This window comes from Sinocyclocheilus rhinocerous, unplaced genomic scaffold (genome assembly GCF_001515625.1).
Source record: "Sinocyclocheilus rhinocerous isolate Xijiao unplaced genomic scaffold, SAMN03320098_v1.1 scaffold1268, whole genome shotgun sequence".
NCBI classification, from domain to species: Eukaryota; Metazoa; Chordata; class Actinopteri; order Cypriniformes; family Cyprinidae; genus Sinocyclocheilus; species Sinocyclocheilus rhinocerous.
Window position 1 is genome coordinate 470655 of NW_015664016.1, and position 15694 is coordinate 486348.

Sequence of the window (15694 nt, forward strand, 5' to 3'; positions counted from 1 at the left end):
TTGAAGGGGAAAATATATAATTTTTGAAAAACACTAAAGAGTCAGATAAAAAACACAAAACCTTTAGCTTGTCAGACACTGAAAAATGAAATGCATGAGAACTTGAAATTTAAGACTCAAAGTTTACTCAAAATTGAGACTCGTCTTCTGTGTTTTTTTGGATCTCAATTTCTAGACTGTTGCAGCACAGAAAAGAAGTTTGAGATACATACAGTCTTTTACCATTACAAGGAATTGAGAACCATACAAAAAGGTGGAAGTAGTACAAACAGCAATACATATTACTTACACAAGTACAAATAATGTTAAATAATATTTATACCTCATAGTGTGCAAAAAATTATTTCTTTCTTTTTTATGTCTGTGCAGCTGATGAATATAAAAATATGTGAGAGAAACTGACCTCTAACACAATAGAAATAACACTGTAAAATAAAAGGGGATTAGAAATATATTAATTTATTCTTATTTATAATTAATTTTTATTCATTATTTATTTATTTTTCACAAATTTCATATTTTTTGTCTCTGACAAGCTACAAGAGGTTTTTGTGTTTTTCATTTTTGGCAAATTGCATGGAAACCAATCAAGTGGGTAAGTTTGACCCACAACACAAAAGTTGTACCCCCACGTTTTGAACACAACAAAGAGTTTAGTTTGGCACTTACTTTTAGAAGCATAATTATGATATAAACTTTCAAAAAAAATTATTCTAATGAATGTCATATCGCATGAGCACAGCTTGTAAGGTTATTTTATAAACATACTGTATGCCCACATTTTCACATACTGAATCACAGTATGAAGGCTGGTCCGTGGAATTGAAAGGTTTATCTAAACCGTCCTGACCATTCACTCTCTCACACACTCAATTTAAAATCAAAATACAACATCTTGGCTAAAGAACAATGCAGTTTAAATGAACATTCTGAGACAAAAACGTTAAGCTCTATTAACAATGTCTGTGACGTACTATTGAATAGCACAGAAAATCATTTTGACTCACCAAAAACAAACAAAACAATAATTACATTTACAGTAATGCATTTACAATGGAATACATGTTAAAATACACATACAGCAAGGACAGCCAGACTTAAACATGATAAGGGTAAAGATTTCAAGTTATGTTCTCTCAAGTTATGTGGCGCATTAAAATAGCTAATCAGAGGTACTTTAATTAAGAGGCGTCATCAGTAATCACCTCTATACGAAAGAAACAGTCATATTCATCGTGTATTGTTATCTTTCATTTAAGAAGGGAGAGAAAAAACGTAATTCACAGTTACAACTCCAATTATCCTCTTGTGATAGGAGCTGTGCTGATGACCTCATGATTGACAGAATTATCACATAATGGAGCGCACACTTATTTCAGCGCGTAAAGTGTTTAACACGCCACGTCCCGATAAGCTCAAACCACCGGCAACCAGTCGTACAACCTCCGAACTCCTCTTCAAAAATACCCTTGACTTCATTTAACACGGACCTTGTGCTGATTGTTATCGCAGGAGTCGCAGGAGAGGAGCCGGGAGGAGAGAGGTGGGCGAGTTTGAGGCCCGGCCGGCGTTTCTTCAGACAGCAGGAGAGAGATTTCTCTTTTGCATGAGATGGAGAGAGTTTGGACAAACAGCGGGACCGACGGCCCCAATCACAGTTTATCCTGCTTCACATTAAGCTGACTTGTCAACATGTGGTTGGGAGAAGAATGACATTGACTGAGAGCGAAGCCCACCGCTGGCTTCCAGAATAATCCACTGACCCTCAGCGAGCAAATCATGAGTTGCTGAAAGTTCGCGTCAGCTCAGCCTCGAGTATTGTCTGCAGGAAATGGATTTATGGGGTGGGTTTGTTGTCACTTGTGTCTTATGAGACAAAGCAGAAGGGATGAAAACCGAGACAAGAAAGCAACAGCAAAATCATATAGTGTGTTATGTTTCAACTCGTGCAATTTGAAGTCGCACTCAGACGTTCTTTACATTATAGTGTTAGATGAAATGCCAGTCGCCTCAGACTGGAATACTATCTATCTATCTATCTATCTATCTATCTGTCTATCTGTCTATCTGTATGTCTGTCTGTCTGTCTGTCTATCTGTCTATCTATCTATAGTTCTGTCATTCTATCGTTTTATCATTATATCATTCTGTCTATTTATTGTTCTGTTTATTCCTCCATCCATCCATCTGTCCATCTACCAGTCTATCATTCTATCTATCATTTTGTTTATTCGTCCATCTGTCTGTCTGTCTGACTATCTGTCTATCTATCTATCACAACCATGAGAAGTACACTAATCATAATCAGCCCAATCTTTCTGTCTATCTATCTATAGTTCTGTCATTCTATCGTTTTATCTATCTGTCTATCCGTCTGTCCATCTGTCTGTCTGCTCGTCTGTCTATCTATCTATCTAGCTATCTATCTATCTATCTATCTATCTATCTATCTATAGTTCTGTCATTCTATCGTTTTATCTATCTGTCTGTCTGTCTGTCTGTCTATCTATCTGTCTATCTGTCTGTCTGTCTGTCTGTCTGTTCGTCTATCTATCTATCTATAGTTCTGTCATTCTATCGTTTTATCATTATATCATTCTGTCTGTCTATCCGTCTTTCTGTTCGTCTGTCTATCTATCTATCTATCTATTATTACTATCTATCTAGCTATCTATCTATCTATCTATCTATCTATAGTTCTGTCATTCTATCGTTTTATCATTATATCATTCTGTCTATCTATTGTTCTGTTTATTCCTCCATCCATCTATCTACCGTTCTATCATTCTATCTATCATTCTGTTTATTCGTCCTTCTGTCTGTCTGTCTGTCTGTCTGTCTATCTATCTATCTATCTATCTATCTATCTATAACAACCGTGAGAAGTACACTAATCATTGATTAATTTATACAAGAAATGAAAATGTCCAGTAGGCCTATATAACTGGTGTTTTCTAAATTATTTTAAACTTATTATTCTAAAATGCTCTTTTTTTAAATTTATTTTATCAAATTAATTAGGAAAAACACTGAGGAAAAACTTTGATTGCACTTTTAACTAGAAAATCGCTTGTGAAAGTTACCTAATCTTATAAATGTTAATTTAGCCTAATATAAAGTTGTTTCTCCTACACAGCAATTAGACTAAATGGAGAGCAAATGCAAATTTCATCATCTTCCTCCTCGGATTTTCTCCTGAGAAATAAGCATAGTATCTAGACTTTGACTAGTCTGGTCCACTTTGCTTCTTATTCTCAACAGGATCCACCCACTTAGACCGGAAAAGATCATCTGACTGACATCTCACCTGACCAATCACAGTTTGTTTTGCATTCACTAACCATTTAGAGGCAAGTTTATCTAAAATGAATGATTTGAACAATAACAGGCCAGTGTGTAAAACCCAAACTCAAACTTTGACAAAACAAAAAAATTCTACAGGATTTTGTGTGTAGATTTTTTTAAATGAAACATAACTGAGAGCTCTAAAAGAGCAACTTCCAAACAACAAATTTCCCCTGACTTTAAAACTTTGCGTATCTTCATAATAAGTGCACTTCTCTTATAATCTCACTTGTCTTTTAACAACACTCTGTGTTCCTGGCTGAGCAGTATAATATCGATTGCCAAAGCCTTCCTCAAGAGAACGAGCACCTCCCGCGTAGCGCTGTGATGTGGGAGGCTCATGCTGCCCCGGATCTGTCTCATGTAGTTTAGCAGAGCACTGTAGACAAATAAATGCAATACAGACCACTGCAAATACCCAGGGAAGTAAACAGAAGACAGCGTTAATCTAATTGTATTAGGAGCTGCAGTGTCGGTTTAAAGCTTCCAGTGCAATCTATTTGATTCCATCACTGAGAAACAGCCCTGAAGAGAAGCCCCTCCGCTGTCTTGTTTGTTAAGGGTGTTTTATTAGAGAGCTTTTCCATTTACTGTCCCATGTGAAGCACTGAGTGCATCTTTATTGCTATTTAATCATGTCCGCTGATAATCTGAGGGAGTATTTTTCATTTCAAAGGAGACGGCGAATAAAACGCTCTCTCTTTAAGACTGTACACAACAGAGAGATTATGGGCAGCTGTGCGGCGCGTGCGCCACGTTCCTTCCCGCAGGCAATAAAATCACACATGAGATCGCTTTAATAACTCAGAAGTTTCTGACAGACAGCTATGAGAATAATTGAGAGAAATGGAGATGCTGCTCAGATGTTTCTCCTGAGGGAAAAAAAACCTAGAGATCTCACATCTTCTCTGGAGTTTCAGAAAAGATCTTCAGATTTGCCAAGAAATCAAAGTATGAACTCAGTCTCAATATAAACTCAAACATTTCTCATTAAATGCTCTGATCAGCTATTCACATTCATTTTATAGCTCTTTACTCTTACTGTATTTTAGAAATTCTCACATTTGTGTCTGTTTTGATTTCTCCTATATGTTTTAAGACATTTCTGATAGACAGCAATGAGATTAATTGAGAGCAATGGAGATGTGGAAAAAAAAAAGTCTCACATCTTCTTTAGAGTTTCAGAAGGGATCTAAACTAAGGTCTCAAATTGTGATCAGATTTGCCAAAAATTGAAGTAAACATTTTAAAAATAACTTTTTTGAAGTTATAAATAAAACAAAGATGTTTGGAGTACATTTTACAAGAAAATACTCCAGTTTAATATCAGTTTTCTAATTCAAGTTTTCTTGTTTAATTCAGTGTTTTACTTGCTGTTTTTTTGTGACTGTGAAATTTACTAGCAATTTCAGAGTGAATATTGTTTCTAAACCATTTTTTTTTTTCCAGCAGTTGTCTCATTTATGTCTGTTTTGATTATTCTATAGGATTTCTGATAGACAGCATTGAGATTAGTTGAGAGCAATGGAGATGCTCCTCAGATGTTTTTCCTGAGGAATAGATATCTCACATCTTCAGAGTTTCAGAAGAGATCTCTACTAAGATCTAAAATTGTGCGTAGAAATCAAAGTAAACATGTCAACAATGATTTTTCAAAGTTGTAAATAGAGTTTTTTATTTCAAATTTTCATTCAGCGTATTACTGGCTGTTTATTTGTAATTGTTTGTGAAATTTACTAAACACGGTTTCTACACTATTTTTTTTGGTTTATGAACTCTCAATAGGAACTCAAACATTTCTCATTAAATATGAGCTGCTATTCACATTCATTGTATAGCTCTATACTCTCACTGTATTTCTATTTCTGTCTATGTTGATTTCTTCTATGAAGAAACATCTGAGACAAAGCTGATACATCAATGAAGCATATCAGAACTTTTCCTTTGTGTCGTATCACTTGACATTCTGTACAAATGCATCACATGTAAATATGCTCACTGACAATTACAAATCTACTGGTGACTTACAGATATCCGATGGTTTGGTTTCAAGGACTTCCTGCTGATTTCAAAGGTTGGTTTATGTCCACACTGAGATCATTAATAAGCTGCAAATGTTTGATAAACTATCATAAAGCTATACTCATACAGCGTGAACAGATAGCCGTCTTTGGTTTATCAAAGGACAAGTGAGCTACAGTAGAAGATTCATGAGTGTTGATGTGGATGCAGCTCAATATTTGCATTTTGGAATATTTTATTGGTTAACACTCAATCACTTTCACAACAATGACAGTTCAAGAACAGAAGAGTCAATGAGGAGCAACTTACAAGCAACACACACCCACCATCGCACAATTAAATCAGCGGAGAACATTCTGCCTTTCTCGGAGTCTTAATTTCATTTCTTCATCTGTACTTGCATCTGTTCTTGTGCAAAGTGCTTATTTTTCTTCAGACGAACATGAGATTGAGTAGGAGACACTCAAAACCCAGTCAACATCATTTTGTTTGCTCAGAGAGAGTGATTTTTCATGAGCAAACTTTTCTCCATTTGTTTGTAAACCAAGCCATCTTTCTCCTCAAGATATACATGCTGCAAAATTATAGCCTACTATTCTTCTGAAAACATCAATATAGGATAGCACCATATTTAATTTCTGACAGGAATGAAAATGAGGCAGAAGGATAGAAGTACAGTGCATTCACAATACACAAAATGTCTTTCTGGAAAAAAAAAAAGGAAAGAAAATCAGCAGACAAAAACTCCATAATACACTTTGGACAACTATGTGATCTAGGACCTTTATACAGTGCACTGTAAAAAATTACTCTGGAGGGTGTTCAATACAACCCATGTAATGTAATGAGAAATATTAGGTAGACCTTACCTAATTTCTTTTAGTTTGTCATAGCTGTTAAATTTAGGTACTCTTTACTCAAATATATAGGATAGAATCTACTCAAACAAAGTGAGTGCAAATTGTTGCCTCAATTTTATTGAGTAGATTCTATAGGTTGTTTTTTACAGTGTGTGTATCATTATACAGTGTGTATCATTCAGTCCCAAGTAGTATTGAAATAGTACACTTACTAGCCTACTAGTACACAGATATTAGTATACTTACTACAAGTATACTTAAAAATATTCTTGAACTTTATTTATGTATACTTTTTATATATACATTTGTAAGGATAACGTCTATAGAAACTACATAAGTAACTAGTTTACCATGCTGATACCAAGGTTCTACTAGGTTACACATCTAAAACCACACCACAAGAAAGTATACAGTACATAATTATTGCACAAGATCTATAAAAAATGGTAAGTAATTGCAGAATAAGACAAATGTCATTGCATTAGTTAACATATCAAAATAAATATATAATGTATACATTTTTGGGGGATTTTTATTAGATGTAAACCCCAACTTCTTTTTATGAAAGTGTTATTTGAAAACTGCGTGCTTGCGTTTGTTTTTTCCAATAGCCACTGAATGCATGTATAGCCTATTTCATTGCTATTTATTTTTCCAGTAGTGCTTTTTGATTTCTCTTATATTTTTATAACTTCAGTTCATTGAGTATGATTAGCCTTACAGTTGCATGTGTCTTTCTCATCTGTGAATATTCGAGCTGGTCCTCATCATTCGGCTATTAAAGGGTTAACTGCTGCGGTAAACCGCTGCGCGCTCCCGTGCGAGCGTCCCATTGGCTGCGCGGCGGCAGCGCGCGCCGTTAATCAGCTGCAAGAGCGGCTGAGTTCATCTTCTCGCACGCACTACAGGGATGGCATTGCCACACACAGCAGGGCAACACAACACAACACACCAGGAGCATGCACACAGCAAACATCCCATCAGCTTTAGACCTTGATCCTGGCAGCAGCACTGACAGCACCTGACCTCTGCAGCATCAGCACCAGAAGAAGAAGCTGATCGTTCCTTCTCTCAGAAACTGAAAGCAGTAGCACATCATCACCACAACAGTAGGAGGCGAGCAGATCACACCATGCACTGGACTTTCCTCGCGTACATACTTAGATCTGTTTCCTAAACCACACTGGGAATGGACAGCTGTCTCTGATCTTAATCAACAGAGCTTTTTCAGGACTGATAAAAAGTTCTGCGCTCGATTATTTATACGCACACATTCCTTTACACTAGAAGGAAAGGGTCGCATGTGCGTTTTCTTTTCTATTGTGGCTATTTAAAGCCTGTAGCTGTATATTCAAAACTAAAATGCATATTATTTACGCGTTGTAAACTTAAAATAACGTTAGGATACTTTGATTTAAGATTTTAGGAGTTAGTGCGTCACTTTTTAAGTTTCCTAAACTGACAGTTATTAGTCAAACTTGGCTCACAAGCAGTCGCATAGAAAGTCAGAGCATTGATATGTTGGAGGATATGGTTAAATAATACGCTTTCGAGGAAGTTTACCTTTACAAACTTAAGCTCGGATTCGTCGGGAAAGCTTGGAGCTCTAGAAACTTTTCCGCGTAAAAGCGCACTGGACGCGCAAAGAGGCGGCAGTCTGCGAGCACCATCATCACCAACCCTCTAGAAGCAGCAGTTCTCTCCTCTGAAAGCAGAAAACAAGACATAGAATGGCCGATGAGCTTGTTTCCATCACTAATGGGATTGTGCTGCTGTGATTTGTCGGACCGGAGGGAAGGTTGATCCACACACGCTCGGTTGGTGCAGCATCGCGGTGCGCGCTCGGGGATGATCAGGATCTTCCCGGATTTCAGTGTTCAGGTGACGGCGGCGGCGGCTGCAGGTGCGGGAGCCGGTGGAGGGATGCCGGCTGCGTCCAGAGTCCCGGTAGCTAACGGGAACCCGCAAAACGTCCAAGGCTTGACGTCTTACCAACAAAGGTACGCTGACTAAACGCAAAACATGTTTTTTTTTTTCTCGTTTAGGTCACATCCATACTATTCATGTCATATTTGTTGCGTCCATTCACATTCACCGTTAACAGGTTTATATATAAAGTAATATTGGATTTCCCTGGAGGTTGCTGAAAGTGTAAACTTAGATTCCTAACATCTCAGTTTCACTGAGATCCGGGTTTTGCTTCATTTATTAGACACAAAACACTACAGGATATAAAGCAAGCCGTTTATTGAAGCTGTAAAGTTTTAATATGTGTCAAATTCCACAACACACACACACATGTAAAGAAAAGTCATATTATGATTTATAGCCAATATAAATGTTTTGCATTCAAATTTTCATACAAATAAGCATCTTAAATATTCAAAGCAACTGTGTTCATTACAAAACTGGCATTGCCAACTATTTCAATGCACAGAAAAACTCTCTTCAGAACAAATTATCTGAAAGTATTCATTTAAAATGACAACTGCAAAAATCAATGCATAATTCTTATTTTCATCCTAGAACAATAGTTTTTAATAACAAGATATTTAAAAAAAAATTCAATCTCCAAAGCCAAGAAAACGCCACTAAATCACATGGTGTGATTTAGATTCATACAAATAGACATTAAGTCTTTGTAAAGTCTGTAAAATTGTTAAACAGACTTATTATTATTTTTTCACATAAATTCACACAGTAATTTTCATCATCTACTAAAGCTAGGCGTAGACTGGCGTTAATGGATGTGAATGTTCTGATGTTAGTATATCAGCTGAATCAAGTGCACACATGCTTACATATACTGTCACGTTCAATTAAACAGTCTGTTTAGAGCACAACACAATGAACAGGACATTAAATGGGGTGGCTGTCAGCCCATGACCTTGACAGGTCACAGGTTCTAATGCACATCAGAAAACAGGCCTTTATTTATGTCAAGACGGATTCATTTAGAAAAATATAAATAATGTATTGAATGTGCATTAGTGCAAAAAAAAATATAATAATACTTGAACCGTGCACGTTTTTCTGATGCATTTATCTTTAAATCTAACACATGGACATTGCATAAGAGATAGCCTATCTCTTTTATATCTTAAATTAAAAATTATTTCACTCTTAGTGCTTGGTTCAAAATAATTTAGTCTCAGATTAAAAAAACATCAACTTGGCATGTGAGTTGATTTTGACAGCTGTCAATCATATCATTCGACACCTTACAGAAAATACGAAAGCAAACATCAGCGTGCAAACGTTCAAAAGGTGTCATGAAGCGATTTCTCCAATCCTTTCGTTGATGCATCACAAACAACCTGTATATTCCCCATAAACTCAAAACTATTTCCAACTACAACTCACATGGACATTGCATAAGAGATAGCCTATCTCTTTTATATCTTAAATAAAAAAATTTTTTCACTCTTAGTGCTTGGTTCAAAATAATTTAGTCTCAGATTAAAAAAACATCAACTTGGCATGTGAGTTGATTTTGACAGCTGTCAATCATATCATTCCACACCTTACAGAAAATACGAAAGCAAACATCAGCGTGCAAACGTTCAAAAGGTGTCATGAAGCGATTTCTCCAATCCTTTCGTTGATGCATCACAAACAACCTGTATATTCCCCATAAACTCAAAACTATTTCCAACTACAACTGAGTGGCGTTGTTGCGCCGGCAGGAGAGGGAGATGAGAGGGAGAGAGAGACAGGAAAAAGGCTGAAAAATGCGGACAAACATACTGGGAAGAAGCGGCTGTGTTCGAGGGGCACATCGTGATGTAAAAGCTCCTCTCGTGCATTGATTCCTGCCTTCGTTTCCCCCGCGAGGACAGCCGCCGGATCGCACGAGCGTCCCCGGGTTTCCTCTCACTTTATTGGCATGCCTTTGGATCTCAGCGTCGGCTGGTCTCGCTCCCGTCTGAACGCGTCTTAACGCACGGAGACACGGGCACAAGCGCTCCGGTATCACCGATGGCGTTGCTTCAATGCTCCCGGTTCCGCTGTCAGCTGCTCGCCGCGTGAAATCCGGAGGAAAAAAGTGTAATTAATAATTGCAGGAAGATGGCGCCCACCAAGCCCAGCATTCAGCAAGACCCTTCCAGAAGAGAACGGTAAACGCTAGGTTTGTTGTGTGTCTGTGGAAACGCGTGCGCTGACGGGCATTTTGGACTGAGACGTGAAACTTTGCCCTTTCCGCAGGAGTGTGTGTGAGGGGTTGGGTAACAGGTATACACGCTGACAGAAGCCGTGAGTGTGTGTGTTTTTGCTGTGCGTGTGTGTCTGAGAGAGAGAGAGAGAGAGAGTGTGTGTGTGTTTTGGTGGACAGAGGACATGACCGTTGAATGTGTTCAGCGTGTGTCGAGCTGCTGGCAGGTTTCGCGGGAAATTTGTGAACGTTCGAACGCGACCATGTTGCAGCGTTGTATTCGCTCGCCGTTTGTTTTCGCGGCATTAGGCCAATCTGAGTAAAACACACTTGTTTACTGCTGTGAAATAATGGGCGCCAGGATGCCGTTTTGACGAAGTTTGCACGTAGGTTGATGTGGATTTGAGTCCTCTGTTGGATCAGAAACTCTTAATGGGATTGTAATTTGAGCAGTAAATAAATCTGCACTTTGGAAATGACAGTAGTTGATCACAAGACTAGTTATATACAGTAGTCAGGTGTATGTTATAGGATGTTGCTGAGTAGCTGAAATGCTTTTCACTTGGATTGGTGTTTAACACATAGGCTTACACACATTACAGGTGCATGATTGCAATCACTAGTTTATATTTGTAGATATTTTATATAGTAGGGTGCATGCTAAAAGATTGATTTTTTGTTGTGCTGCTTATTGAGTAGGCTATATTTCCTGGTGCCTTTTACACTTGATGACAGGTGGTGGACTAAATTAATTTGTCAGATCAATAGATCTGAAATTGTGATACAAGACTATTTTAATATGTGTATATAAAGCAGATGTTTGAGAAATGCTTGAGGATGAAGAAAACATGACACTAAATTCATCTAGTTATGAAATTGCTGTCATTTTGTGTGAATATTACTTGTTCATCAGCCTTTTTACACTTAGATGACAGGTGGTGGTGCACTAAATCTTGCAATTATGAAATGATTTGATCTCTAGATCTGAAATTGTGATAAGACTATTTTAATATGTGCATAAAGCATCAAGTGGCTGTTTGAGGACCATGAAATGTATTTATTAGAAAATGTAGATGGATTTAATGTGCATATTTCTTTCATGTTTTGTTGATCTGAAATTTTAATATGACTTTGTTGTATTGCTATTTTGCTTGAGTATTGCATAGTCTTCAGATGACAGGTGTCGCGCTGAATTAATCTGCAGTAATGAAATTACTAATGATCTGAAATTGCAACAAGGCTGTATCTTATTTACACTAGTCAGGTATGTGTTGTTATCTTTATCATCAAAACTTTTTATTGCAAATTCATCTGTTTTTTGTGTTTAGATGACAAGATTATGTTTAGAATATCACTGGTCCTTTTTACATAAACTCATACGAACAATAGGTATTTTAGGTATTTTTTTCTCCTTAGCTTTCAGGAGTATTAAATTAGGCAGCACTGATTCACGCCGCACTGCGTGCGCTGTACAGCTTGTTGAACTAATGTTAAATTATATGCAATAATTCACCTGCAGTGTGTGTACAAAATATCAGCCGTAGAGCCAGTGACATTTTACAATGTAAACACGGCCCGATTCATATACTGTAGCAACTCCACAAGATTGTGTGCCTGACCGGACTGTGAATGGTTATGATTAGCAAGCTTGACAAAACTCTCATCGAGCTCGATTATTTTATAATTCTCTATCGGAACACGCAGATTACACTAATGCACCTACGTCTAAATAGGCCACGACATTAGAATTATATTCCACCCCCTGCCAGTCATAACAGCAGGAGATGTTTATGCTAAGTCAGTCTGCAGTAATCTTTCTGGCGGGAGCGTATTTGTGTGCCATTCCGAGCATATCGCAGAGATAGGAATCTTGAAGATGGAATTAATTTTGAGGGGGGGGGGCTTCATAGCCAGTGCATGAGTGCTTCCTTTATCACCTGTTTCCGACCGGCATTCTGAAGGGCTAAATTGCACTCTGTGATTCGTTATGTGGCTCCACTTGAGAGTTGAACTGAATAACACCGGGGCTGAAATTCTCAAGGAAGGTTTGGGAGTTTATTTTTTAATGCAGTGCTGGTTACTAGCGCTGTAGCGAGTGTTGGGAAGGGAGGGATTGTGCTCTAGGGCGAAGCAACTCTGAAGGAGTTGGACGCGAATTCACAGAGAGAGGGAGAGATTGGTTGGCGTGAATTTATACACAACACTAAACACAAAGTTGGCTTTGTGTTGAAGAAAGCAATGCCTCCCTCCCTCACTGTGAGCAAACAAAAGTGCTAAATTGTTCCATTTCCTCTCCTACGGTGCAGCAGTGGATCCATAGATTGAGAGCCGAGCTGTGGCATTGTGAAATGCTTGGGGTTTATTTGGTGTTGCATTATAAAGCATCGTCTCTCTAATGGCTTGTGTATCAACAGGTCCATTAACAAGACGCCATATGTGATGCATATCGCTTCCGTTTCAGGTTAAAAATGTAAATGAATGTATAAGGGAAAGTGTATATCTTTAGTTTTTTCGCCGTCGATTGTTTTAAATGGGCCTGCGGTGTGGCAGATTTATTCCGTGTAGGTTCTAAATTAATATTGGCTCATAAAAGCTGCATGCATAACGATTATAATAAAATGAGCTAAAAATTGGACTATAGCATGTCAGGCTGCAACTTCTTGAAAGTATTTCATGCCAGCTACACATGTAAATGATGAAAATTGGCCTGTTTGTTATTATAATCGCATTCCGACATGTTGCTGCTCATTGTAATAATCCTTTGATGTGAAATTATGAATATCAGCATCTCGCTAAACGCTCAGGAGTGTCAGTGTGCTGTGTTTGTGATTATTTTTTATTCCCAAATCACCGAGTATTAGATATGCATATGTTTATGGTGGAAACAAAGCGGCGATGTTCTCCAAATGCCGGAGAGGCAGACAGCCCAAGCTGAGCTATACCATCACACAAAGGACGCACCAATTCCACCCGTTGATTCGCCAGCGTCGAATGCGGCATGGAATGGAAGCAAATAAGCAATTCTGATGTGTATTTATCACAATTAAGAGGGATTTCCAGCCCCCATCTTTGGCTGGTGTTCTGCGTGTTGTGCGGTGATTACCGCGGCTCTCGCCAGCCGCCACTCGTCTCTGTTATTGTGAAGGTCAGAGCAGAGAGGCAGACATAAAAAAGATGTATCCCGCAAAGGTAATCGTGCAGTCTCTCGATGCATTACTGCACAGCTCATGGCGTGAGATGTATACATCTCTAGTCTACATCTGAGCTGAGGTGTTTGATTGTTCTCTTAGTTTAGGTTTTTACGGACATATCAGGGAATCAGTTGTAGGTTGATCAGTGCAATGGAACACTGAATGACCTTTTTCATTTTTGCCTTTGTGTGTATATATACTGAAGTTTTTTTGGTTAACACGTGTCTTTTTAAAAAAAAAATTCTTTCTTTTTATTTCAGTGAGTGTCAATTTCCACCATTTTTGTCCAAGAAAATATTTATTCAACATATGTTGATCTTTTGTGACAATGTGCCCCAATAGTGGTGTGTATTGTTGCACTTTATGGGGTAAGTTGTCACAATGGAACCTGCCATTGAATGACCAAATACAGGCTTTTCAGCATAATTCAAACAGTAAATAATTATATAACAAAACCATTCATGAAACCGTAATGTAAACGGTAAAATGCTGAACAGTTGTCATTATTTAGTGTCTCTTGTATGAATGTACGTCAGTGTGGTTCAGACAGAAATTCTCAAAATTATTCTAATTTAAAGGGATAGTTCATTCAAAAATGAAAATTCATTTACTTGTCATTAACCTGTACAGTATGAATTTCTTTCTTCTGTTCAACACAAAATAAGGTATTTTAAATAACAGTTGCCGGTAGCCATTGAATTCCATAGTATGGAAAAAATACTATGGAAGTCAATGGCTACCAGAAGCTGGTTGGTTACCAACATTCTTCAAAACATCTTTTAAACCGTTTGAAACCAGCATACAAAATCACTGTAACTGGACGTTTGATTGTGACAACTAGCCCCGGTTTCCCCTGTACTGATAGCTGACTTCTCTATATTGAAGGCCTTTATATTTCAAAGGACTTTAGGCAGTACAGACGATACGTGCCTTTTTATGCCAGAGAGAAGAGATCAGAGATGATCGTGCTCTAGGTGGCTAAAGTGTTGCTTCTGAATGTCACAGGTTTTGTTATGGTTTGCGGCTGCGGTAAAACCCGAGCTCCCCTTCTACGCGTTTAATGTCCACAGTGGTTTTAAGACCTTCATTTAATATCTGGCTCAAAAGACAGATGTTCTGCCCGCTGACTCCCATCTGCTTCTTTGGTTTGGCTGTGCCGCGATCATCTACTGCTGGCAGCAAGCGTTGCCCTTTACTCGCCCCCTCTAGTGTTCCAGAAGCACTTCTGAGCCCGAACAAACTCCACAGCGCTTCCAGAATACATGTGTAATCCTCCTATATATGCATTGGCAAAGAAAATGGATTTAAATGCATTGCATACTTGGATTTGGGTTTGGATTTGCACATATTTGCGCACATCGAACAATGCCTTTATCGTTTTGATTTGAAGATGTTGCCACTTTTCTCTATATTGAAAGCTTGTGTTAGATTTGGATGTGAGATGGGTTTTCCATAGCTGTATTTAACATTGGAAATTCAGAACAGAAGCACATTACCACTCAAATACTGTTAGGCTACTTTTGTTTTTCCTGAACACAACTGCTTGATTGTTTATATCATGGCAAAATACAAACTATATTGCCATTTTCACCCACCAATATATTTATATAGTACTTTATATGCATAGATACAGTATACTCACAAAAGCAATATATACTATTTAGCAAATCTCATTCTCAACTGCTTGATTCACTGTATTGTCACAAATTGTAAATTATGTTATTGGCCAGCGATATATTAATGTTGTACATTCAACTACACATACATTCAGTATACACATGTAAAATGTATACCGCTTGATGTAAAGTATAAATGTAAATGCTTGATGATTTATATCATCACAAACCTACATTATTGGCCAGCATTATTTTTGTACATGTTCTTGTATTTAGTACATCCAATTTTATTTGCATACATAAATTATGCATGTAATAAAAAAAAAAATATATATACATATATAGCAAATATCAACATGCAAAATGTAAACTATATTATCGCCCAGAAAAATATTTATATTATTTAAAACTGCTGTAAAACAAAGTGTATTGTTGAAAAAAAAATTGTGTAGAAGTAATTTCCTTATCCAATAATCTTTGTTTTATTTACTTAAAAAAAAAAAAAAA

General features: G+C 37.5%; 1 protein-coding gene across 1 annotated transcript in view; it reads left to right on the top strand.

Moving 5' to 3' along the window:
* The first annotated feature begins 7864 nt into the window (after positions 1–7864).
* Positions 7865–15694, top strand: part of LOC107729224 (neuronal PAS domain-containing protein 3-like) — a 163245-nt gene continuing 155415 nt past the window's right edge. The window contains exon 1 of the mRNA XM_016539656.1: positions 7865–8227. Within this exon, the coding sequence (XP_016395142.1) occupies positions 8076–8227 (152 nt within the window). The 5' untranslated portion in view covers positions 7865–8075. The remainder of the gene's footprint in view (positions 8228–15694) is intronic.